Source organism: Lonchura striata, chromosome 3 (assembly GCF_050655825.1).
Source record: "Lonchura striata isolate lonStrDom1 chromosome 3, ASM5065582v1, whole genome shotgun sequence".
Lineage (NCBI taxonomy): Eukaryota > Metazoa > Chordata > Aves > Passeriformes > Estrildidae > Lonchura > Lonchura striata.
Window position 1 is genome coordinate 94,821,962 of NC_140705.1, and position 24,894 is coordinate 94,846,855.

At 43.0% G+C, this 24,894-nt stretch overlaps 2 protein-coding genes across 5 annotated transcripts in view; one reads left to right on the plus strand and one right to left on the minus strand.

Annotated features, from left to right (window-relative positions):
- Positions 1 to 9,611, plus strand: part of FBXO11 (F-box protein 11) — a 69,425-nt gene extending 59,814 nt beyond the window's left edge. For all 4 annotated transcript variants that reach the window (XM_021540179.2, XM_021540180.2, XM_021540182.4 and 1 more), the window contains exons 12-23: positions 1,174 to 1,391; positions 1,701 to 1,786; positions 1,868 to 1,962; positions 2,997 to 3,119; positions 3,222 to 3,307; positions 3,698 to 3,774; positions 3,883 to 4,026; positions 4,926 to 5,036; positions 6,183 to 6,290; positions 7,585 to 7,693; positions 8,104 to 8,202; positions 8,278 to 9,611. In XM_021540179.2, the coding sequence (XP_021395854.1) occupies positions 1,174 to 1,391; positions 1,701 to 1,786; positions 1,868 to 1,962; positions 2,997 to 3,119; positions 3,222 to 3,307; positions 3,698 to 3,774; positions 3,883 to 4,026; positions 4,926 to 5,036; positions 6,183 to 6,290; positions 7,585 to 7,693; positions 8,104 to 8,202; positions 8,278 to 8,407 (1,386 nt within the window). In that variant the 3' untranslated portion in view covers positions 8,408 to 9,611. The remainder of the gene's footprint in view (positions 1 to 1,173; positions 1,392 to 1,700; positions 1,787 to 1,867; positions 1,963 to 2,996; positions 3,120 to 3,221; positions 3,308 to 3,697; positions 3,775 to 3,882; positions 4,027 to 4,925; positions 5,037 to 6,182; positions 6,291 to 7,584; positions 7,694 to 8,103; positions 8,203 to 8,277) is intronic.
- Positions 9,578 to 23,733, minus strand: MSH6 (mutS homolog 6). Its single transcript, XM_031504224.3, has 10 exons — positions 23,498 to 23,733; positions 21,804 to 22,006; positions 19,225 to 19,397; positions 15,559 to 18,091; positions 14,002 to 14,267; positions 13,336 to 13,453; positions 11,111 to 11,200; positions 10,435 to 10,589; positions 10,073 to 10,272; positions 9,578 to 9,732 (listed from the first exon to the last, which is right to left on the minus strand). The coding sequence occupies exons 1-10, from the start codon at positions 23,716 to 23,718 to the stop codon at positions 9,651 to 9,653; spliced, it is 4,041 nt and encodes a 1,346-aa protein (XP_031360084.3). The 5' UTR covers positions 23,719 to 23,733; the 3' UTR covers positions 9,578 to 9,650.
- Between the last annotated feature and the right edge of the window lie 1,161 nt (positions 23,734 to 24,894).

Below are 24,894 nucleotides of genomic sequence, written 5' to 3' on the forward strand. Positions count from 1 at the left end.
TTAGGGTTTTTTTGTGCACAAATATAACAAGTCTGATGATGAGCAAGTCTAAATAACTAACTTAGGTGGCTACAGGAAGAATGGTGCCTGCTGGAGGCAGTTTTGGTTTGAAGCATTCAGGAGCTTGCATCTAAGCCATCCACAAATAACAGCACGTCACTTGGTGGTTGTTTGCCATTTCCAATAAGAGATGCTTCCTGTCTTACAGTTTAGTTTCTATTTTTCTGGTTGGGCATGAAATACATTGATGTTCACCTTAAGAATAGGTGGAATTTGAATATTAAAATGTTCTAGGACCATGTTGAGGAAAATGCCATGAAAAGGCTGACACAGTAATTTAGCAAGGCCCTGGAAGCAGAATCAGAGAAATCATTGAGCAGGAATCCATTATATTGCCAGATGAATTTTCAGGTGGGCCAGTCCATGGTGCTGCTGCATGGTTGGTATGGAAGGAGCAGGCCTGGGATGGCTTTGTGCAGTGGCCTTTCCCTGCCCACAGCAATACTGTTTATAATGCTCCTGTTTAAAAACAGTTGTGTTGTTAGGTCTGTTGCAGCTGTTACCGTGTCTCAGTGTAGACTGTTTAAAAAAGGCAAAAAATAAAAAATTGTACCATTTGGCCACTCAGACCAGTCCAACCCTGGAAAAATTACTGAATTCACACATTCGTATTATTTATTTTGATCAGTGGTTTCAAAGAAATTTAGCACACTTCTTCCTAAAGAAACAATATTTTTGCTTAATGTATATAGTTCCTGGTCTGCAAACAAGCAGGTAGTTTTCTCCATAGTACTTTCCTTCCTGTGTTGGGCTTGTGGGCTTTATGGCTTTTGAAAGGAGTCTGATCCTTAGGAGCTGCTGAGGAAACCTGATACTGAGTCCTGTTCAATGTGCTATATCTAGAGTTGCCATTTTTTCTTGGTATTTCATGAGTAGTCATAAATAGCAATGCAAACACAGTGTCTTTGAAATAGTATTTTATTTTTGGAAAAATGAAATTATATAGTGTCAGTAGTTGTTTTAATTAGCTATATAAGTACTTACATGTTGTCAATTTTGATACTGTTTCCTTTTAAATGAGGATTAAATTTAAAGGGGAGGGAGGGAAGGGGAGGGAATAACCTTCATTTAAAAAAGGACTTTTACAGGAAACTGCATGTTTTATGTCTTAAGGGTTATTTTGAAAGCTGCAACATCCACAGAAACAGGATAGCAGGCTTTGAAGTGAAAGCATATGCCAACCCAACAGTGGTGCGGTGTGAAATCCATCACGGCCAGACTGGAGGAATCTATGTGCATGAAAAAGGAAGAGGACAATTCATAGAGAACAAAATCTATGCAAACAACTTTGCAGGTGTTTGGATTACCTCAAACAGTGACCCAACAATAAGGTATTCTTTTTCTCATTATTATTTTACTACCTAGAAGAGATTTGATGGAGATGGGATAATTGTACTTTAATTTAATTTAATTATGGAGAGCTGTAAATATTCTTGTATATGTAGAAATGAAATTTCTGTCTGTATTCAGTTGAACTCCATTTTTAATTCGTGTGTGCACTTAGAGGTAGGTCTTTCTCAAAGCAACAGAACATAAGTTTTTATTTTAAATCTGGATGGGGTACAGTCCTGGCCACTATCTACATATGTGGTATTGTACAATGTATTAGAATAATTTCATAATGCTGATTTTTTTTTTAGGGGAAATGCAATTTTTAATGGGAATCAAGGTGGTGTTTATATCTTTGGTGATGGAAGAGGCCTTATTGAAGGAAATGACATTTATGGTAAGCAGATTTCTTTGCTGCATATTGATTTCTGAGAAAAATGAATGTGTAAGTTGTATTAAATAACACTTTTATTGACAGGTAATGCATTAGCAGGAATACAGATTCGAACAAACAGCTGTCCCATCGTTCGACACAACAAGATTCATGATGGTCAACATGGAGGAATTTATGTAGTAAGTGCAGCCTGGGACAGGCACAGACTTGTGTTCTGTTTTAGAAATGTAAAGGGGAAAAGTGCCCTATGTGAAATGTTTGTGCTTACAATGCTTTAGCTTCTTATGTTAGAAACCACGTTCATGGTAAGAGACTGAAGCTGGTGCTGGTATTTAAAAGATGAGGGTTTTTATAAATGCCACTAAATTATTCTTATTACAGAGCAAAATATTTAAAAATAGATTACAGAATTTTATTGTTGCATGGTTGATAGCTTTTTGAAAAGGCTTAGTTTTCATAGTGTGTCATCATTTTAAAAAAAGTCTGTTCAGCTCTTTTGGAATGTAATGTGTTTATCACTATCCTCAGAGAAGATTTTTTTTTTTACCACCTTCAGGATGATAGAAATTGCAATTGTTGCATTGAAAAAGTGGGAAATAAAGCCCAATTCCCAACGTGTGCAAGGGCTCTGCTAACTGAAAGAGCTGTCAGGTTCCCTTAAGCAATACCAGATTTTCAGAACCATGTGTCTTTCTGCCAAAGGTTACCTAAGGTCCAGCTAATGCTGCAAGTGTGCAGCTTCATCTCTTCATTGAGTAAATTTGACCAGAACAGCTTCTTCCCCTGACTGAGAAAACTGTTGTTTGACCTCTGGGCCCAGACATGTGGTGACCTTCTGAGCCATGCCAGCTTTTTGTCCATCTTGGGGACAGAGCTGGGTGTAGGTTTAAGAACCATGAGCCGAGGCTTTCATGTGAGTGCACAGCACTGGGGAGGCACCTCTCCTACCAACAGCCAGCAGACATTTACAAATACTGCAGAGCCTTGAAACAGAATGATTTACATGCAGGATGTTCTTTGTTTCATGGCAAATATTCAAAATCATGATATGCTGTTATTTAAAAAAAAAAAAAGAGCAAAAAAGCTTACTCAAATGGAAAGGAATTACTTTGCTACAGTAAAGAAGCCAGACGTGGGAGGGATGGATACAGCAGAAAAAAAGAGTATTGGTGTTTAGCAGGTTTTCTTAACTCTTAAACCATCTTGTATTTAGCATGAAAAAGGACAAGGTGTGATAGAGGAAAACGAAGTTTACAGCAATACATTGGCTGGAGTCTGGGTGACAACAGGGAGCACTCCAGTCTTGAGGAGAAACAGAATACACAGTGGGAAACAAGTGAGTTTTGCTCTGTGGTTACAAGAGGGCCACAGAAAAGAAAGTCCTGTGGTTTTATGCCTCATTATCTTGGAATTAACAATATAATTCTCAATGTGTTAGGTTGGAGTTTATTTTTACGACAATGGACATGGCGTGTTAGAAGACAATGACATCTATAATCACATGTACTCAGGGGTTCAGATAAGGTAACGTTTATTCTGATTTTCTGCCAAAACAGACGTAGCTTGTTATGTGCTCTATTGTGTTTTTTTAGCTGTTCTTGTCATTTTGTTTATAAAAATAACTTTTTTTGAAATCCAGTATGTCTGAATACCCTCTGCTTTAACCTACAAGAAAGTTACCAAAAATACAGCCAGGGTATTGACTGGAATATGTGGCCCTTGAAGTCTGTAAAGCTAAATTATGTTTGCATGTTTGGAAAGAACTGTATTTTATTAAGACTTTTAAGCAGAGAGATCCATGGGGCACTTCTTTAGAAGTATTTGAGATGTTTGGCCTTGGGATATAGTAAATGACTAAAAATTACTTATTTTTAATGACTTTTAAATTACTTCTTTACTTACATTTCACTCTAGAACTGGAAGCAACCCCAAAATCAGACGCAACAAGATCTGGGGTGGTCAGAATGGTGGTATTCTTGTCTATAATTCTGGTAGGTTTGTTTTCCATGTTTATCCAGAATTGCTTGTATTCTGTGGTGTTATATTCTCATTTATTATACTTTTTGATTTTGTTCTTTCCACTCTTCCTTCAATTTTAGGGCTTGGATTTATAGAAGACAATGAAATTTTTGATAATGCAATGGCTGGTGTATGGATTAAAACTGACAGTAATCCTACACTACGAAGAAATAAAATCCATGATGGAAGAGATGGAGGCATCTGTATATTTAATGGAGGAAGAGGTAACTTTTTCCCTTACTGTTTTTCACTGAATGTTCTGGATAAGAATGAAATTTCAGTTTAAGCAGTGTTCTATTAAAGTGCTCTTTAGGAACACAGCTCTTGTCTTCTGAAGTGATAAAATAGTTACAGCGAACATACCCTAATGCTTTTTAGCCTTAATTACATTAGTAATACTGAAATCTGTGGGAGGCAGAGAGGTAATTAATCTCATCCAAGATAACTGTTAGATTGCTGCTTAGGACAGTCCTTTTATCTCATTTGCTTTTGTAAGCTTTGCCATTTCACTGAAACATTTTGTTGGATTCAAGTCAGGTAGTCAAAGTCATGCACCTGAGCTGTTTAAGTTCTGCCAGACTGTCCAAGATTCAGGGGGAAAAGACCCACAGATCTTTAAGGAATCTTCTATACACTTGTAAATGCAGAAGTGGTCCCTGTCAGAAATCCCCTGACTGTTTTGTGTCCTGATATCAGCTTCTGATATTCTGTAGATAATCACTTGCTCTAAGTGAGCTTTAGTTTTAACTCAGCATTTTAAAGTAATCCTGTCCTATAATAAAAAAATGCTTGGCTTTGGGAGTTTGTTCATTTTAGAAGACAAGAGAGGTGTTAGAAAAATTAAAGAAAAATTTGGAAAGCAGAAAGACTTCATTTTCTGCAGTGGTGCCTATGATGGCAAATTCCATGCTGTGTACTGAAAAAATACACTTCCAAAATTATACACTGAGAGCTACTTTTAACTGGTGTCATTGATGTCAGTGCTACTGGTGCATATTCTCCATGTGAAAGGAGTTACTAACAGGATTGTGACACATAAGAGCCTTTGAAAATACTTCATAGAAAGGTTACAGGTCAGGAAATGCTCCCAAGCTCAAATGTAACATTTGTTGGTCTGCCATAGGTCTTCTGGAAGAGAATGATATCTTCAGGAATGCTCAAGCTGGTGTTCTTATTAGCACCAATAGCCACCCTGTGCTAAGGAAAAACCGAATATTCGATGGTTTTGCTGCAGGTTTGTGCTGTTTAAATCAAATTTGGAAGCCTGGCGTGAACTCTTCACAAGGCTTACTCTAGGTTTTTTTACCCCATGGTATTTAGATGTTTTAAAAGTGACTGGGATATCCTTCAGTGTATTCTAAAAGTCATTTGAGAATTCAGAACTGTAGTCAGGGTGTATTTTACAGCATGTTGGGAAATGACACATATTCTGTCTTGTAATTTTTTTTTGTGAAATACTTCTCATTATTTTATTTTAGCAGCAATTGGTAGTTGTCTAGGATACATTTGTAGTTGATGTGCTGGATGCTCATATGAATATCTTATCACTGCTTTAAAACCTAGGAAACTGAGCAAATACACATTTTGAAGAGATTTGAATTGCATCTCAAGTTCAACTTTCACACTCCACAAAGTTGAAAAATTGTAAAAATGAGCGTTTCTTTCTCCAAAAGAGATGAAGAATGTAACAGTGATTTTTTTCAATTTTACTGTTTAATCATCACAGTTTCATACAACTTGCATTCCATTCCATTCCAATTAAAATTGCATTCTTGAGTTTTCTCCCATCTTTTTTTCAGAAGAAGCAAGTTTTCTGAGAAGAGCCTCTAAAGGTGTTGTTTCAGTGTGGTGGGGGGGAAGGATAGGTTGCTGTCAAGAGCAGTCCTGGACAAATGACTTGGAAGACACGGGTTACTGATAAAAGCTAAGAATTAAAGAAATTAATTTTAGGTGCCCATCTTGAGAACTTTTTTTGAAAGATATTTTTAAAAGGGTAAGGTATGTGCACAAGAACTTTAAAATGTACATGAAGATGACAGCTCTAAGTGCCCAAAAATCATATTCCCTTTGAAAATAAGCATGGTCATAGTACCATTTTATTATCAGATAAACTAGTAGTGTGTTGTTCCTCCCAGAAACCATGCATGCCAGCTGTAGCTCTTTGAAAGGATTCAACAGCTGCATTTGAAACCTCAGTTTTAAAACAAATTACAGTGCAGTTTTGTAGCTATGTATTTTTCTTTCTTCCCCTTGAGTTGATGATGGCTTAAAAAAAACACCAACCAACCAAGCTGTAGATGATGAGGTACAAATGTACAACCAGCAGGGGTTTAACTTTGCCACTCTCTTTTCTCTCCTTTGTTTCCCTGACCCACTGAAGGTATTGAAATAACAAATCATGCGACTGCAACATTAGAAGGCAATCAGATTTTCAACAACCGCTTTGGAGGTTTATTTCTAGCATCTGGTGTCAATGTCACGATGAAAGGTGAGCCCGAGTCGCCCTGGCCTGTGTTTGGTCACTTGTTTGTTGCTGCTGGGTCTTTGCACCCAGTGTGGCACACAGCTGGTACCACCTTAAGCAGAGTTGTGACTTAAGTTTCAGCTGAAGGTAATGAGCCACATTGAGCTGTGTTAAGATTTTTAGACAAATAGATGGGTTCAAAGGTAACTTATAGTTTTGCTGTTACATTAAAACTGTGATCAACTCTTCTATCTGAAAATCACTTCTGAACCAATTCCTGATCTTTGGCCCATCTCAGACTCCAATTCTGATCTAGTACAATGGAAAGTATTTTTTTCCTACATATCCAAAAATGTATTTCCAGTGAAGAAAAATGCCTCAGTTGGCTTTTAGGATCTAAAAGCATGAACATTCTCAATCCCAAATATGTTTTTTCAGAAAATATAAACAGTTCGCATATATAAAATTCCCTTGTATAGTGGGGAAAATGTGCATGAGACAGGATCCTCTTGGACAAGATGGGAATGATGGTTTGAATGCCAGACAGCTCCAAGAGGTTATTTAAGATTAAAAAGGTTCAGTTTGCAGGAGTTCTATATACTTGCCTGTATCTGTTAAACCCTTTCCTGTGGATGATTTGTGCCTCTTAAAACACAAGCTCTGGTTCCCTGCTTCTCAGCACCTGGGTTTCGCGATGACATCACTCAGTGCTCTGATGCTGCTGGGAGTGGGCAGAACTTTTTGAGATGCACTTCGGCACTAGACAGAAGATCAGATAGTTGAGTAACAGAGGGGATTATCAAATTCACTGTGCCTTGGACACATCTTTGAAGTACTGGAGCTGGTCAGACCTAATTTCCACTTCCGTTGTGTTGGGAAGTATTTTATTCCTAAACTTTCCTGGGGAAAGAGCCATTCTTTTCCTCTTTCTAAAGGGTGTGTGAAAGGCATTATGGTAAATTAGAAGCTTTCAAACACTGGGTTTCAAGCACCTCAGCAGAAAACTTACACCTGCTAGGAATGCTTGTGTCTCTCTTAGCATTTATTAACAGCCAAGTTCAAAAAGAGTATTTAAATGGAGGCTATCAGGTATTTCATGCCATGTGTGCAAAGAGGAACAGTGTTACTTGCTTCAGGAGTGCATGGCACTCTGGGCATGTGGACATTGAGGATTTTATATTCTTAAATGCCAGAGTTGAAATGCAGGTATAGAACTAATTGTTCCTAATGGGCCCTTTGCTTCAATGCCTCAAGGAAAAAAAAAAAAAGTCATTGATTCAGATGTGATTAGTTCAGGATTTTTTTTCCCCCCCAACAGATAACAAAATAATGAACAATCAAGATGCCATAGAGAAAGCTGTCAGTAGAGGCCAGTGTTTATATAAGATCTCAAGCTACACCAGCTACCCGATGCATGACTTCTACAGGTAACAGGTTCCTTCCCACCACCTACAGCAAGGCTTTCCAAGAAAAACCCCTTTCTCTTCCTACAAGGCCCCTGGAACAGTTGCTGGGTGTGAGTGAACACACGTGTGCTCCTCCTCAGCTGCAATAGAAGAGGATTTAATAAGTTCCCATTTTCTGTAATTGACTTTGGGTGTGAGGAAAACAGATATTTCTGTGAACCTGAGCCCAGGGTGTTGCACAGCACAACTGTGTTGGTGACACAAGTAACAAAAAGTGTGCTGTGAAATCCAAGTTTGTGTAAAGTTCTCAAACTTTACAGTCCTGTGCACCCTCTTTCCTTCAGTGCATTTCTGGCCCTCCAGCCTCCGGAGCACTGCCCGAGAGCTGGTCAGGTTTTGGTTCCTGCCTAACGTGCTGCTTTTCCCTCCAGATGTCACACCTGCAACACCACAGACCGTAACGCCATCTGTGTGAACTGCATCAAGAAGTGCCATCAAGGACATGACGTAGAATTCATTAGACATGATAGGTACGTTTCCAGAGGGCATGGGGCTGCTCCCAGAGCAGGAGGGCATGGCCACTAAGCTGTCTCTCTGTGTTGTAGGTTTTTCTGTGACTGTGGTGCTGGAACACTGTCCAATCCCTGTACACTTGCCGGAGAGCCTACACACGATACAGATACACTGTATGACTCTGCTCCACCTATAGAATCTAATACATTGCAGCACAACTGAATTCCTTTTCAGAAAGTCCTGCCATTCTAATGTCATAACTATTAAAACTTTTTTTTTGGAGGAAGTTACACTTGCCCATTTCTGCAGGAAGAGACTGTATTAAAGCGGATGTGTGAGGTGTTGACACTATGGAGCTCAACCTACCAAAAAAGAAAGTGGCAATATGTTGACTCAGGATAACAGAACTGGGCGTTTTAGCATTACTGTGTAAACAAAAGACTTTGAAGGGACAGAAGTGAAGAAAAATAAGCTGCAATTTTGTACAGATACCAACTTCTGAGAGCTGGTGTTTTTACAAGTAGCATTGAAACGCAGTCCAATTTGCAGTAGTACTATTCTGTAGACAAGCAGCATTCTTTGTTGCTGCCTTTATGGACATGGGTACCAATCGCTTTTGTAACATGGTAAAAATGTGAGCTAGCACTTCTGCATTTCTTTTGATTTTTTAACATTTATTCAGATTGAGAAATATGATTTTGATGCTTTAATCTCATGTAGTTTGTTTCTAATTTCAAGCAAAAAATCTTATTGTACTTGAATGTGTCCTGTTTTGTTAGCACACCTAGACTTGCTGTAACTGTACTCATGTCCCAGTATGTACGTTCTTTCTATGAAAGAGAAAACACTAATCTTAAATTATATCCAGCAATTTTTCTGGTGTTCTCTGAAGTTAGAATAATCTCCTCCCCTCCCCCAGCAATAGTCTGTACTCAAACCACCCTAACAAAAGAAAGAAAAGCGAGTGTTTTAATGAGACTTCCTAGACTATAATGCACTATAAAACAAAGTACCCATGTAACTAAGTTTTGTGAAAGAAATTTTACTATGTTTTAAAGTACACAGTAGAAAGTCTCCTCAAAACAGTCTTGTATTTTACTCTGTTCATAGTTTTTTTTGAACAGTCTGGACATTACTTACATAACCTGCTGGAAATCACAGCAATTTCCTGCTCTAATGAAGCTGAGACAAGTATATATACAGCCCTATACAGTTTCATAGCTTTTTTCCATTTATGTGTATTGGTGACAGTGGGTAATCAACAGCCTGAAAGTGTATGCATGTACCATAACATCTAGACTTAATATATTGTGGAGTACTCAATAACCATTATGTAGAGGGTAGGTATGAATTAAAGGGTTTAATTTCCTAGGAAAGACAATGGAAAAATGGTCATTTTTAAAAAATAAAGTTTATTAGATCATAATGTTGTCTGCTCCCACCTTCTTGAGAAACCGTGCGAGTTCTAAAGCCGGTCAATCATCGCCATGAGTTTCCGAACTGCATTTGCATCACATGTTGTTCCATCCACCACCTGGCACAGGTACCTGAGGGAAATAACCACCTTTACTGACAGGGACACTGAGGGGCAGAGCTTAAGATTGCCATTTCTGCAAAGGCTTTAGGAGACACGGATGCTGGGCCTGGTGTGAAGGCTGCCAGTGGCAATCCCCAACACCTCTGTGTGCAAATTCAGACTGGCACAGTGACCCAAGGCTTAAAATACTGCTTATATCTCTGCCCTCCCATAGTACTCCCTCCCAGAAGGTTCACAGAAGTAGTTGTAACTGCCCCTCATGCTGTAAATGAGCAAAAACCACTGCCCAAATATTAAGATGGGCTGCTATAAGCCATTTGCAACTTAGATGCAGAAACCCAGAGCCTTACCTAAATATTCTCAGTGAGATGGTTGTTTTTTCAAACTCTTTGGCTTTTCTGTGCCCCTTCTGAATGACTTCCTCTGGAATATCTGCAAGTCTTGCCGCATTGAAGCCATAGCTCTTTGGGCAGGCTCCTTCAATGAACTTGTACAGGAACGTAATTGTTTCCTGGCTTGGATCCTCACTCTCATTTTCAACCATACATGCCTGGGAAGAGCATAGTTAGAATTCACAATATTGACCTGCAGCCTAAGAAACGCATGGGAGGGACATCATGTCCTGTTCCCAAAACAGCCGTTTCTCAGGGCAGAAGAGCACAGAAAAGCAGGAGAAACCGCAGCAGGGAAAAGCCCATCCTCACACACGTACCATGTGGCCCAGGCGCACGGCCCCACTGTGGGAATAGTCCTCCACCAGGGAGTGGTAGTGAGTGGAGAACAGCGTCCGGCACTGGATCCTCTCGGCCAGCTCCTGCACCACGGCGCTCGCTATGGCTGTGCCGTCAAACGTGGCCGTGCCTCTGCCTGGGGACACAAGGGACACAGTAAAGTCAGTCCATAGTTCACCTGCTGCTGGGGACACAGACACCCTGCAGACAAATGCAGCAACGCATGTGTAGTGTGTTTGTTCCCCTCCCTGTGTGTGCAAGACAAACAAACAGCAGTGAGGGGTGAGAGCCACCAGCACCAGGGGAAGGTGACCTGGCTGTCAGCCCCATAACAATCACCCTCTTCTGCACTGCAGAAAAAAAGATGCTTCTGCTCTCCGGAGGTTTGCTGCAAATAATTATGCAAAGCAAAAGCAGGAAACCACAGCTGGAAATAGAGTACCAATGACTGGGAGTGGGAGGTGGTGATGAGTTCCCAGGGCACCCAGGATGTGTTCATGTTGGAGAGGCTGAGACACCACTTAAACACCAGCATCATTAGGATGAAACTGGCTCTGTGTACTTGGCTGCCATTCAGACAGCCCAAAAACCTTGCAGCCAGTATTTCTTTCTTGCAGCAAGATTTAGCTTCCATCTATTACAAAATAATCCAATTACCCAGTTCATCCATGAGAACAAGGGAATGCTCTGTTGCATGCTGCAGAATGCTGGAAGTCTCACTCAATTCAACAAAGAAGGTACTTTCACCTTTAAAGGAAATGAAAAGAAAAAAAAAGCCATGAAGAAGTCACAGATTTGAGAACCACAACTAAAACCTCATTTAATCTGCACTAGAATCTTGGTTAAGCTAAAGTGAAACTCAATAGCAAACTGAAGATAAACAAAAACATGACCTTTTTTTTTTCAGTGTGAAAACAGCAGGTTCCCATTCACAAGAAAAAACAAGTTTTGGTTCCTGTAGAGTACGGGTATAGGCACAAGCACAATTAATTAAGTTTTCAGGGAACACACCTGATTACTTTTAACAGCACCAGTTAAAAGTAGCAGCTGGACAAAAAGAGGGGCACAAAGGCTACAGTGGGGAGAATTTTTGTCCATTTCTTGCTCTGAATGCACAGGACAGGCCGAAGGTGTGTGTAGCTTTCTAGTAAAAAAAAAACAGGCAAAAAATCAAAGACTGAGAGACTGGAATTAATGGTTTGGTTGTGATGTCAGGAGGGAACTATTTGGATAATAAAGGCTTTATTTGTACAGTCTCTCCTCAAATGAAGTATGACAAAAGCAATATTCTGCTGCTAAGGCTCAAGGATCTCATCGGAGTTTCAGCAACCCAGATAACACAAGGCCTGAAATTTACATCTGAAATTTGTTATAGCAGATGGTGAGCAGAAGTACACAATTATTCACACCCTTCCACATGATAAACCCACACTTTTAAAAAGTTGGGATTTACTTGTTCTTTGTGGAGATCATTACAAATAATCACAAGTAGCAGCAATTAATGCAATTTATTCCATTAAAGGCAAGCATTTATTTCCTGTACACATGCTGCATGAGCAATGCTTTGCTCTAACGTAAGTTTTTTAACATGAATTATTATGCAGCATCCACCAATCCTGATTTTCTGCATTTATTTAAAGAAATTACCAAGATTTAAGGTTTTTAACAATATTTAAGAATAACCATTTATTCAGAAAATAAAGCCCTAAAATTTTATTACTGAAAATATTAGCTTCATAAAAGTCCTGCTGACATCCATTACAAAGTGACTGCTGTGGAACAACTTCTCCTGTGCTTTCCTATCTACACTGTGCAAACAAATGCATCAGGAACAGATTTCAAAGCTCCTTTGCAGTGTTCACCCTCCTCACAATTTGAAATGCCAAATCAGAAGTACACTCCTCAGTTAATTTAAAAAAAGATTGAAAATGTTACATTTTGCTAGACCATCACACACGAAGGAAGGGCCCATCTCATCTCTACCATAAGCATTTAAGTATTCTTCCACACTTTTGATTTCTTCCTGTATTGAAAGTAAACCAAATGGAGATGAGCTGGCCTAAGAAAGCCTTAATAACATTCTCTAGCAGCAAATAAAAGCCTTGATTTGGAGAAGTGTAAATATTTTCTTTAATTAAGAACTTGTAATGATTAATTTCCAAATTCTTTCTGTGCAGTAAGTTCAGTGGGCTTAACTCCTTTCATATTCACTGACCCATATTTTTCAGCAGAGAGATCACAGAAAACCTGTGCTCTCCTTAATGAGCAGTGATACTACTCTTACCCCAACCATCATTTTATTTTTCTAGCCCAGTGGCACGTTGCCCATCTCCTCTGGCAGATTTTACCATTCCACTTGTCATCCTCCACTTGTCTCCTTCTCCATTAAAGGAACTAAATACTCCTAAGAACTGTCAACTACTACTTTCAAGAAGGACGTTTGCCTCTCTTGCTCATCAGAAGAAATCAGATTTCAAACATAAGGCATTCTGATTGAAACAAGGGACTACTATAGACCTTACAAGAAGGTACAAAAACAACTCCTGTACAACAGCTGCCCCAACATCACTGTCCTATTTCAGAACACTTACAAAAAGGTATCAGAGCAGAATATAATCAATTCTAAAAAAAGATGTTCCTCAGACTTACATCCAGCTGGGAGTTAGGCTTTTCATATTAAAATTCATAAGGAAGTTGATCCCGTGCGTCTGTCAAAAATCAAACGGACGCACACATGAAAAAAATAAAGCCTAAGTAAAATCCTGTCTCCACTCTGAACAACAAAAGAGTGTCCAGCTCTCCTTGAAAAATACTGTCCCCTGCCTAACTTGCCACTCGAAGCAAGAGCAGGAAGTTGGTGTGCAGCTGTGTCAGGCACTCACCAGCCATGATCCTGTCGGAGGCGCCGAGCCGCGTGAACACGCGGTCGATGGGTGTGAGCCTGCAGGCTTCCGCGGGCACGTAGCAGCCCAGCTGGGCCATGACCACCAGGAGACCAGCCTGCACAGCAAACAGGGACATTCACATTGGCACCGGTGCTTGCAGCTTCAGTTCCACACACACAGCGAGGGCACGAAGCTGTGTTTCCCCTAAAACAGGGACTGGAGTACATAAAGCTTCCTGCTGCTTTAATAGCTCCAGGCTGCAGCAGTAGCATCTCTGGCAGGACTGAACTACTCTGAAAGCCTTCAAAACACAAATTATCACAGCAAGCAGTGTTTATAAAGCAACCTCCCTGCTGATATCTAGTTTCATCTTGTTCAACCTGCAGCAGCATCTTTTGCTAACTGATGTCAAGTCCTGGGTAAGTCCCTTGAAAAAGAGAAATGATACTCTATCACTTCTTCCCAACCAGCTCTCCTAGAACAAATAAAACTTATCCCTCCCTAAAGCAGAAAATCTCTGAATGTGAGCACTTTCTACCAGCCTGTGCAATTGCTGCACACCATGAAGGCCACTTCTGGGACCTCCTGTGACACCCATGACAGCCAGGCCCTGTAATTCCCTTACCCAAACCCCAGAGGTACCCTAGGACACATGACAATCACCTGTCTCATGAGAGTAGATTTGCCACCCATGTTTGGGCCAGTTACCAGCACACAGGAGCCCTCACTGCTGCTGCCTTCATCCTTGATGCCTATCACGATATCATTGGGAATAAAATCATCCCCAAAGAAAGTTTTTGTGATGCATGGATGGCGGGAATTTCTAAGTTCCAGGAAGGGACGAGCATTATCCCTAGGCAGCAGGATTTCAGGTCGGCACAGAGGTCCATCACCACCTTGACTGTAGTGAGCAAGGGACATCAAGACATCTAGAAAATTAAGAGAAATCCCAGTCAGTCACACTTTCAAATTTCTTCATACACTGGAATTCATTTACTCATTGAACAGCAATTTTGTAGAAACAATTTTCTATTTTACTCCATTTTCCTCATGAGAGAAATACCCACAAAGGGCTCCAGAACAAGTAAAAGGTGGGAATATTTACAGTGTCTTTCCTCATTCCTTCCAGATTTCTACACGTCATTATAAAAATGCTCCTGTATAGCTTTTTTAGTTCAAAAGTCTTTAAAATCCACATAATTTAATTTCAAAAGTACATGATAAAATACTACTTTATTGCATTGGTTTTTCATTTAGAACAAGTAAGGAGGAAATCAGCTTCTGTGACAGTGAATTACTTTGTGAAGAACCCTAATTCTGCTTCAAAGTTGCCAGAGGAAAACTGTATAAAATATTAAAACTCTGTGTGTCCAGCAGGAAACAGCAGCACAAGACCCCTCAGTTAGCTGAGCCCCGAGTTTCAGAAAACTGATCACCTACACAATGAGACCATTCATGATTTTAGAGGCTTTATGTACACACATTACAGCTGAGCCTGGACACTGAATTCCTCTCTGCTGGGAACAAATTCAGCACTTGCCCTGAGCTGTGGTGTAGCTGATGTGACTGCTTCTCAGCTCTCCCAGCAAATCCATTCCCAGCCAACACTCCCTGCCTGCCTGCCCTCCCTTTTCTGCTCTAGTGGCATTCAGAGAGTGCTTTCATTTTTCCCTGGAACAAAGACATCCCAGAGTGCCTCATCTTAGCAGAAAATCCACAAAAGTATGCCAGTCCTGAGAAGGGAATACAGGAGATTGTTCTACCCCAGAAATGTAAGGAGGATCTGGGGAAGCCTTCTTCAAGGCTTGACACTGAGCACTTTTATTTTTAAAGGATGGCCAGAAAGCATCTTGCTCAGATGGAAAGGAATTTACCAGCAGGTTAGATTTTTACACCTCCATTTAATAAGAAGCTACCAATCCACACACAAGGCTCTGGAAGCCGTGAGGCCTACCAGGCTACACCAAACTGGGAGAAACACTTGGCTGCACATCTACAGCCACACAACAGGAATGGAGAAATACCTTGCAAACATCACAAGTCCCAGCAAATGTCCTGCTATTTAGCAACAGGAAGGAAAGAAGGGAATCACTGTTGATTATCATATTGCTACCACAACCAAGAGCTTTCAAACGACAAGAGCTGGACTGAGCTTCCCCAGACCAGATTTCATCAGCACAAGGGACAGTTTTACTGTGTGTCAGGAGGCAGAGCTCTTACCCAGCACAGCAATGCACTCCACAGCTGTCTGCCAGTCCTTGCTGTTCTTGGCAAAGTTGTAGAAGAGGCGCCTCATGCAGTCCTTGAGGGCGGCGTCACGGCGCTCCTCGGCGTTCACCATCGCAGCCAGCATCTTCTCTATCTCCTTGGTCCAGTAGCGCTTGTAGCCCTTCCTGCTGGACCTCAGCTCGTATTCCTCGGGCAGGTTGCGGGATATGACACTTTCTGGGATTTCCATCTGGTACCTGTTCTTGCCTGTCCCCCAGTACTGCACGGATTTGGACCCGAGCAGCTTGCGTTGCTTATCCAGGTACCTCCGAAGATCCTCCTCGAGAGCTCTGATATCCTCTAGTGCTCCATCATAATCGGGGTCAAAACCTAGCTTGGGGGTGATCACCCCTGTCTTCCGAGCCTGGTTGTGATCAAAGGCAGTGTCCCACCTTGTGAGCTCTGCAGTCAAGTCTGGGAAGCGGCCATCGGGATTTTGGGCTTTGCGAGTGACCAGCTGCTTCAGCACTCTGGATTTGAAGTCACTGGCAAACTCCTCCATGAATTCGACAATTTCATTCATTATTTTGAATCCCTCCAGGGTAGACAGAAAGTCAGCAATTTTTTTTTTGCTGTATTTGATTTCTTCATAGAAGATGGCCCTGCTGTCAGGATGGTTCTGACTTTTGAGTGGTGATCCAATGCTGTGAATTTTGCTGAGCAGTCTTTCAAGGTCAGGTAGTTTCTTGAGGTACTCACTGACTTCAGACATTTTATCTGGCACTTCCAGGAGGTCTTCAACAGCATCCAAACGATCATTGATGGATTTAGGGTTACAAAGTGGAGCGCAGAGCCACTGTTTCAGGAGTCGCTTCCCAAATGGTGTACAGCAAGAATCAATCCTCTCCAACAAAGTACCTTCTGTGCTTCCATTGGTTCCATTCTGCAGGACTTCCAAGTTCATCAGGGTGACTCCATCCAGCACCATCCGCTGGCCAGTTCTGGCAAACAAACTACCTGAACTCATGGTTTTTGCAGTAGCAATATCCACAGGGACATATTCCTCGAAGTTTGCCTGTGATAACAGCTCCTGATCAATCAGACATCTTTTGAGATAGAAGACACATCCCCCAAGAGCTGACAAAGCTAATTCACTGTTTTCACCAGGAGTTAATCCCAGGGAGTCACTCTCTGAAGTCAGAGATTTGATTACAGAGGGCAGAGAACATCCATTTTCAGAATTCTGCTTCTCCTTGAAATATCCTTCCTCGAGAAGGACTTTTAGTGTTTTAGATGCATTCCAGAACTGGGAACCCGAGGTCAGCCCTTCCTGAATGCAAGAAACAAGTGAGCCTTTCAGTATCTTCTGTGTGTCCACAGACAGGTTGCCCTTCTCAAACAGCACCTGCACAGGGGTGTAGTGAGCTACCAAAGTCCTAAACCTGGAGCAGTGGCGGTCGTCTGGGAACTGGCCAACATGGAACTTCCCCATGGAGGTGTCGACGAAGCAGACCCCGTAGACGCGCGTCCCGGCTGAGTCCTCCTTCTCCTTCACACACAGCAGGAACTTGCTGTGGTTCTCGGAGGGGTCGCAGTCCATGACGCTGTAGGTCTTGGTTCCCTTGGTGATGATCCTGCAAATCTCCCGGCGCACCACCTTGTCAAACTTGGTGGACTGGCCCTTGGACTTGCAGCGTGCTTCCATCATTTCAGGCGTTTCCGTCTGCTCCACGCGCGCCACCTTGTAGCCCTTCTGCACCAGGACGTCAGAGAATCGGCCAAACGCAGTTTCTGGAAAACCTGAGTGGGCCCAGGTGCCCTTCATAAAGATCAGGCCCAGCTCATTGACGCCAGTGACTGCGTCCATGTGATACAATTCATAGAACTTTCCGACCTTGTAGCAAATCACAGCATCAAAGTTTTGGCTCTTGAGCTGCCACCACCTGCGCACGCCCGGCGTGCACTTGTTGAGGTAATCCTCGGGCACGTACAGAGTGCAGGGGTCGTAATCGGGGTCACCCTGACGCCTCCTGTGCGCATCTCTCCTCTTCCCTTCTTGCAGCCAGTCAAGCTTCTCGTGTTCCCACACTGAGAAGCCACCAGTGCCTCCACTGGAAGCATTTGCTTGAGATTCAAAACTTTCAGGTGCTGCAAACGATGTCAGCTTAGATTTGGCTTCTGAAGAGACTGTTGCTGCTCTTTTGGGTGTTTCCGAACATTCATTTCCCAGGCTACTCCTTTTAGCAGGCTTTTTCACCTCTCTTCTCTTTCGTTTAGCAGGGACTTTTATGGGGCTCTCTGCCTCTGTCTCTGCGTCAGAAGACTCGTTTTCATCCACCCCACTACTGGCTTCCTCACTGCTTGCTGCTTCTTTCCCATCAGGCTTGAACTCCACATCAGAGCCATCGTGGTCACTGTCAGAATCCAACACTCTCCTTCTCTTGGTTTTTACAGCTCTCTCCCTGCTCATTACTCGCTTATTGCTTTTCACGTCCTCCTCACTATTGCAGTCTTCACTACTGCCTGATGCATTTTCACTCATCTCCTGGAAAAATAAATTATTTTGTTTGTAGATAATTCTGGCTACAAAGATACTGCTGCATAAAGAAGTGCAAAAATGTGCAATAACACAGTACTTATGATGCTTCAAGCAAGAGACAGCAGAGCCACAGTCAATTCCATCTTAACAGATGTCAGTTTTTTTCTGGATAACTAACTGCTACTGGCCAGTGAAATAATTACTCTTATTTGTATTCTTTAGAGACTCATTCATTACTGTAATTATGTGATGCTGATGAACAAAGCATTTAAACTACACAAAAAAGAATATGGCATATGTAGGAGAAAGAAAAGCCACTTCTTTATTTACCTTTTCAGCCTCAAACTTTAATTGAAAACCAGCAGTGGAGGGACTGTAGTGAGTACAAAGTGCCACTGCACACAATGCCTGAAGTGGCATTGAGGACCTGTCCCTCAGGGCACTGTCACACTGGAGACTGAGTATATGAGCTAAGGGAAAACACCACCCCACTGACAGTTTACTCATACCATTTCTCTCCAAAGAAATCCATCCCAAGGCATATGGTGCTACTGAAATAATAGCTGAATCAAGACAACACAAATACAGTAGAATAAAACATCACTTTTTAGTTACCCCACCAAGACTGCTGTTAACAGTGCAAGAACTGGTATTTTAATGCTACTCCACAAGATGAGGGTGGGCCCCAAAAATTCAGTTTAATGCCTTAGATGAAGGCTATAAATTTATACATTAAGACACAGTAAAACTTCAGATCAAACTTAGGGCAACTTGGACTATGAATAGCAGATAGCGAAGATAAAATGATGCGTGAGAAAAAAGCATTTCTGAGTGAAAAAGTAGGTCACCAGGAAGTGATGAGTGAAGAGAGTCAGAGAAGTTAAGTAGACTCTGAGGTCAGTCCTTACCATACAGGACACCAAACAGACTTGTGTTTCCAACTAGAAAAGATGAGAGACCAGCATATGACCTGACAACACAGAAGCAATAAAAAAAAAAAGACAAATGGATACATATGAGGAGATAAGCTGTGATTACTGTACCAGAGAATTGCAGGATATTCCATGCTTAGCTCCAAGTTACAGCTTCTAAGTTCTAACAATATTTCTGCAAATGACAGCAATTAAGAAACATTTTACCTCTATTTCTTCCTCTTCCTCCTCTGTGTCTGAAGGCTCATTGCATACTGCCAGTTCAAGCCTCTTGATTTTATCTTTCTTCATGGCATCATCTGCCAGTACCATGGCTCTTTTAATTTCAGGCTTTGTGCTGTAAAACATACCTCCCTTCATTGTCTCCCTGTCTGATGAACCTGTAAAAAACACAGATTTGTTAAGAACAAATGCCAAATGCTAGACTTAATATTTGTTAAGTCTAGAATTTAGCCAGTGTTCATAGACCACTTTTAAATGTATTCAGACAACTAGCATTCATATTCAGATAACTAAACTTCTGTGCTGCTACCACTCATTCCCACCACATCTTAAATACAGCAACCTATCACTCCTTCATCCTGATGAACTACCCCTGGGGAAAGAATACACATTCACAAATGAAATGCCTACCTACATGAACACTCGAAGAATTGCTTCTATTTCTGTAGCTCATTAGCACACGTGAGCACTCCTAGGCTGAGCTCTGACTCACACTGACTGTAGTCAGTACTGAATTCAACACTGGCAGTGCAGCAGACAGACCTGACTAAGACCACAGGGCTGTTTTAGCAATGGCAGGTAAGTTCAGCCAGAGTTATCTCCACTTTCTAGGCACAAGCCAGCTATGGCACAGACCTCAAAGCTCTTCTGGCCTCCAACTGCTGCTCTAAGTGCAGCCCCAGCCCATTAGCCAGATTAGCTGATGGCCAATCACACTGGCCACTCAGCCTGACACTACAGGGCAGTGAACAAAGCCTGCTATTAATAACTGCTCCATGCCCTCCTCCTCCTGCACAGCCCCTCCTGCCACCACCTGCACACAACACAAACCCAAAGCCAACCAGTCCACAGACTGATTTCAGATCCTTTTCCCCACTCCTGTGAATCCCATCACTGCTTCAGCTCTAAACCAGTGGCAGGCAAAGGCACCAGACTTGGAGGAGGCCAAACACCCCAGAAACAACTCAAACAAAATCCTTACTCACTATCAACTCCGAGTTTGCAGTAGCAAAGCAGGGAGTTACAAGTAGCTGCTTCTACAGCACAAAGGCAACACATTAACAATCCAGATCTCCCCTTTGGTTTTCCAAATGCAATGAGGCAGTCTAAAAATATTTTGCATTAATATTAAATGCGACTGAACAACGTCAGAAGAACAATCTTCTCATGTAGTTGATCTGCACACTCAAGGGTGCAACACCTGCATATTCACTTAACCAGCTGCTATGCACCTCCATTTCCTCATGCCCACCTGTTACAGGTCTGGCCCTGTGCTGTCCACATTTACTCAGGTACAAAAAATAACACAACCCAAGACACCTATCAAATTTCTTACTCAAAGACTCTAACACCTTTCCTTTGTATACAAAGATGCTTTTTGTTTGAATTTAAAGCAAACCAGGTATTTTAAATATTTTTACTCCATTCTGCATTCAACACTTCTCCTGTGACAGACCTGTATATCTGTGCTTAAGCTTCATTTTGGTGATTTTCTTTTGGTAAACAAATTTCCCTTACCTGTATTTGCTTCTACATGCAACTACAAGCTCTCACAATATTTTGATTGTTTTCAAATACTTTCAGGAAAGATACATATAACCATGGACCAATTTACTTGCAATAAATTTTAATAACACTCATGTCAATAATATTACCATTTTAATTAGAAACTATGGCTGCTGTGCAGTATGCTGAAGTACAGAGACAAAAACGTGGCCACGTGGTCACGAGATGGAACTCTGACTCTTAAAAGGGAGAAACTATTTAAATTCAGTCTTTTTCAGTGACACAAGCAAATCCTACAGGGCATCAGAAATACTGTATTACATATGAAGTAACTGACGAACAGAACAGTTTACAGACAATTATTTAGTTTTCAGCAACAGGAAAATTATGAAAAAAAGGGGAAAACTGATTATGTTTATTTAAAAAGTGAGACTTATGCAAAACATTAACTCTTCATTACATTTGATTTGCACTAGTTAGCCATGTCATTTCTTCACTATCACAAACACCAACTCTCATCTGTAACTACAAGCACTGCCCTCACCAACACCCAATTCTCAAGTTATATCTTTTATTTACAAAACTGCTGCACTGCTGAGAAGCAACACTTCTGCAGCAGAATTAATTTTATTAACCCAATATCCTAGACCCAGCCTTTTAATTGTGGAAATACTGCAGTTCTTAAATAGCTGCTTAAAAACTGCGTTTTACACTCAAATATATTAAGGATATTAGGGCTAAAAGTGGAAATACTAGATTTATCTTTTACATAATTTTTATACTGAAATAAAGAAAGTATCTCCAAACTCAGCAAGCTTTAAGGTTTCTTAATTAGTTGTTCTAATCCAATACACGAAAGGGCTTAGTGTTCTATGTTTCAAGAACTGTATCAACACAAATGTACCTGTAACCCTCAAAAACTTGTCTCTTACAAAGCACAAAGCATGTTCAATTCTACTCTTGGTCTTGCTGCTCTTTCTCTATGGAGAATAATATATCCTATATTCCAAAACAAGTGATATATTTACATTTCAAACAGTTTTGTTTCTGCCTCTTACCTTTATATGGCTTCAGGTATTTAACACTGATCCAACCCCTTGTAGGGCTGTCATCAAAGAACTGCACGTGGACACGAGTGGCTTTTCCTTTTCCTCTGAGAATTGTTCTTTCAGTGGGGTGGTTGTATATGAGACATGGCCACCAGGGATAACCTTCCATCTTGGCCCACACCAAGTCCCCAGGAGAATACTCACAGGAGACACTGCAGAGATAACAAATGTGTCATTTAAGGAACACAAACACTTGGAACAGCTCTCTTCATAAATGTCACTGCACACTGCTGCTGAGCATTTTGCCCTCTTATGGCCTTTAGAAGCCTCCCAGGGGGTGCAACCTGGATTACACAGTTCTCCCATACCACCACCAATGCCTTTTTTTATTTGCTCCTCCAAATTCTGCTGGATTCCCACAGGGACAGAGCTTTATCACAGATGTTTGGGCTCAAAGGCACCCTAAAGATCACCTAGTCCCAACCCCTTGCCACACACAGGGACACCTTTCACTATCCCAGGTTGCTCAGAGCCCCATCCATCCTGGCCTTGAACACTTCCAGGGATGGGGCATCCACAGCTTCTCTGGGCACCCTGTGCCAGTGCCTCACCAACCTCACAGTGAAGAATTTCTTCTTAATATCTAATTAGACCTACTCTCTTTCAGTTTGAAGCCATTCCCCCTTGCCCCATCACTACATGCCCTTTTCCTGTAGAAATTAATTTTCAACCAGGCACCTAAAGAAAAGAGTAAGACTTAAAAACCCCTCAGGCTACAAAAAAATGAATAAATAAAAAACTCTACCTGCACTGCAAAGCACCTAATGCAGCTTTTATTTGCTCTCTCCTCCTTCCCACAGAAGGAGGAGAGAGCAATTTCACCTCAGCCACTGCTGCAGTGCCACAGATGATGGCTGGGGATGCTCCTGCAGGCTGCGGCCCAACAACCAGTGACACTCAGTTTGCTGATATGTGGCACACTTGCCGTCTCTTCAGCACAAGAGAGACATGGAGCTCTTGGAGCAGGTCCAGCAGAGGACAACAAAGATGATTATGGGAATGGAGCATCTCTCTTAAGAGGAAAGGCTGAGGGAGCTGGGCCTGTTCAGCCCCGAGGAGAGATGATGAGAGGGGACTTGATCAATATGTACAAATACATAACTGAGGGGTTGCCAAGAAGACGGAGCCAGGCTTTGCTTGGTAATACCAAGCATTAGGACAAGAGACAAAGAGCACAAAGTTCCACCAGACCACAAGGAAGAGCTTCTTGGCTGCGTGTGTGACTGAGCACTGGAACTGCCCGGCCAGAGAGGTGGAGTCTCCCTCACCGGGGATGTTCGAACCGTCTGAACACAATGCTGTGCCATGTGCTCCGGGATGACTGCTCGGCCAGATGCCCCACTGGGGCCCCTTCCAGCCTGACCACTGTGTCATCGATACAGCACGGAAGGCAAATTTGACACACAAGTACGACACCACTTCCAAAGAGCAGAACGCCGTCCCGCGGGCGTCCCAGTGTCCCGCCGCCCGGCCCCGCCGGGAGCACAGGCCGCTGCGGGCCGGCCGCGGGCCCGGCCGGGAGCACAGCCAGGGAATGCCGGGGGCTGCGGCGGCGGCGGGGCGCGACACGGGCACCCCGGGGTCCCGCCCGCACCGCCGGCGGCTGCGGCTCCGTCCCGCCCCGCTCCCCGTCCCCGCCGTACCTGGGGGCCTTGGCGGCCGCGCCGCCCCCCGCGCCCTTCTCGCCGTGCTCGCCGCGCCGCGCCGCCGCTCGGCCCGCCCCGCCCGGGGGGCTGCCGGCGGCCTGCAGCCCGTTCCGCTCCCCCAAGGAGCGGCGGCGGGGCTCGCCGCGGGGCTCGCCGCCGGCTGCCGGCGGCGGGGCGGCCCTGGGGAAGAAGCGGAGCAGGGTGCTCTGCCGAGACATGGCCGCGGCGGGAAGCGCGCGCCGCCCCGCGCGCCAAACCCGCGCGCCGCGCCCCGCCCCGCCCCGCCCCCGGGTTTGGCGGGAAGCGCTGAGGGGCGGCCCGGCCCCTGAGTCCCGCTGCCCCCGGGGGCTGCGGAGCCGGGACATCTGGAAACTTCCGTGCGAAGGACGTTCGGGATGGCTGATCTTCGCCTGCTTCCTGCCCTAATCAACGGGGAAGGGGATTTAACCCGTGAAACAGCCGCTGAGGAACAGCCCCTTAGTGATGTCCGGGTGTTAAAAAGACAATGACTTGTGGGTAGGGTTACCTTGTGAAGGTTCAGGGCTCGAAGTGATCTCCCCACCTCAGGGGAGGTTAACAAAGCCTGGGGAGAACGATGTGCAGCTGATAGTGGCCACGAAGAATGCAGAATTTATGGGCCACGAGGACATTTGGCGGGACCCCAAAGATAAGGAAGAAACTAATAAAGACAACTCGGCAACTGTGCTGAACCAGCTCCAACTGGGTAAAATGTAATTCTGGCAGGGGGACATGGTGACCATCATCTCACCAAGGCACAGACCCAAGAAACCACTGACCCAAAAGAAGGGGAAGACTGAGTATGGGACTAGTCAGCAGGAGAAGCGAGACAATCATTAATAACCAGAAGACAGAATACTAATTAATAAGAAAACTATGTAACTTTTAGCCAGTGAACATTTGTGCAATTGTTTAATAAAATGTATAAATATTTAAAGGTTTTGGTAGTTTTTGTGCTGGCATTGTGGCTTTGCCACCCAGCACCCTTTTCTGTGCAGAACTGAGAATAAATCAAACACCTCAACTCTGTGTGTGGATTGGCCTCTCGCATGCCAAGTCAAAAATATATTTTGAGACAACAGCTATTGCCCCCAAATCCCTTTCCCTGCCTGCCATGGGGCCACAGGGCTTGTTATGGTCAGTGGTGTGACTGCATGAGCTGCAGTCTTCCCAGAAAAACATCCTCAGGGAAGAAGAAGTTGTGGCAGTGGCATTGGGCAGTTTCCTTCCTGCCCTGCAGCGCTGTGGTGGGAACAGGAGAAGCTGCTACGTGGCTGCAGGAGAAGCTTGGGCAGTTGCTGTCCCCACTTCTCAGCCGGTTTCACTGCAGATGCACAGCAGAGCTAAGAAGTGGCAGCTTAAATAACAAGATCACT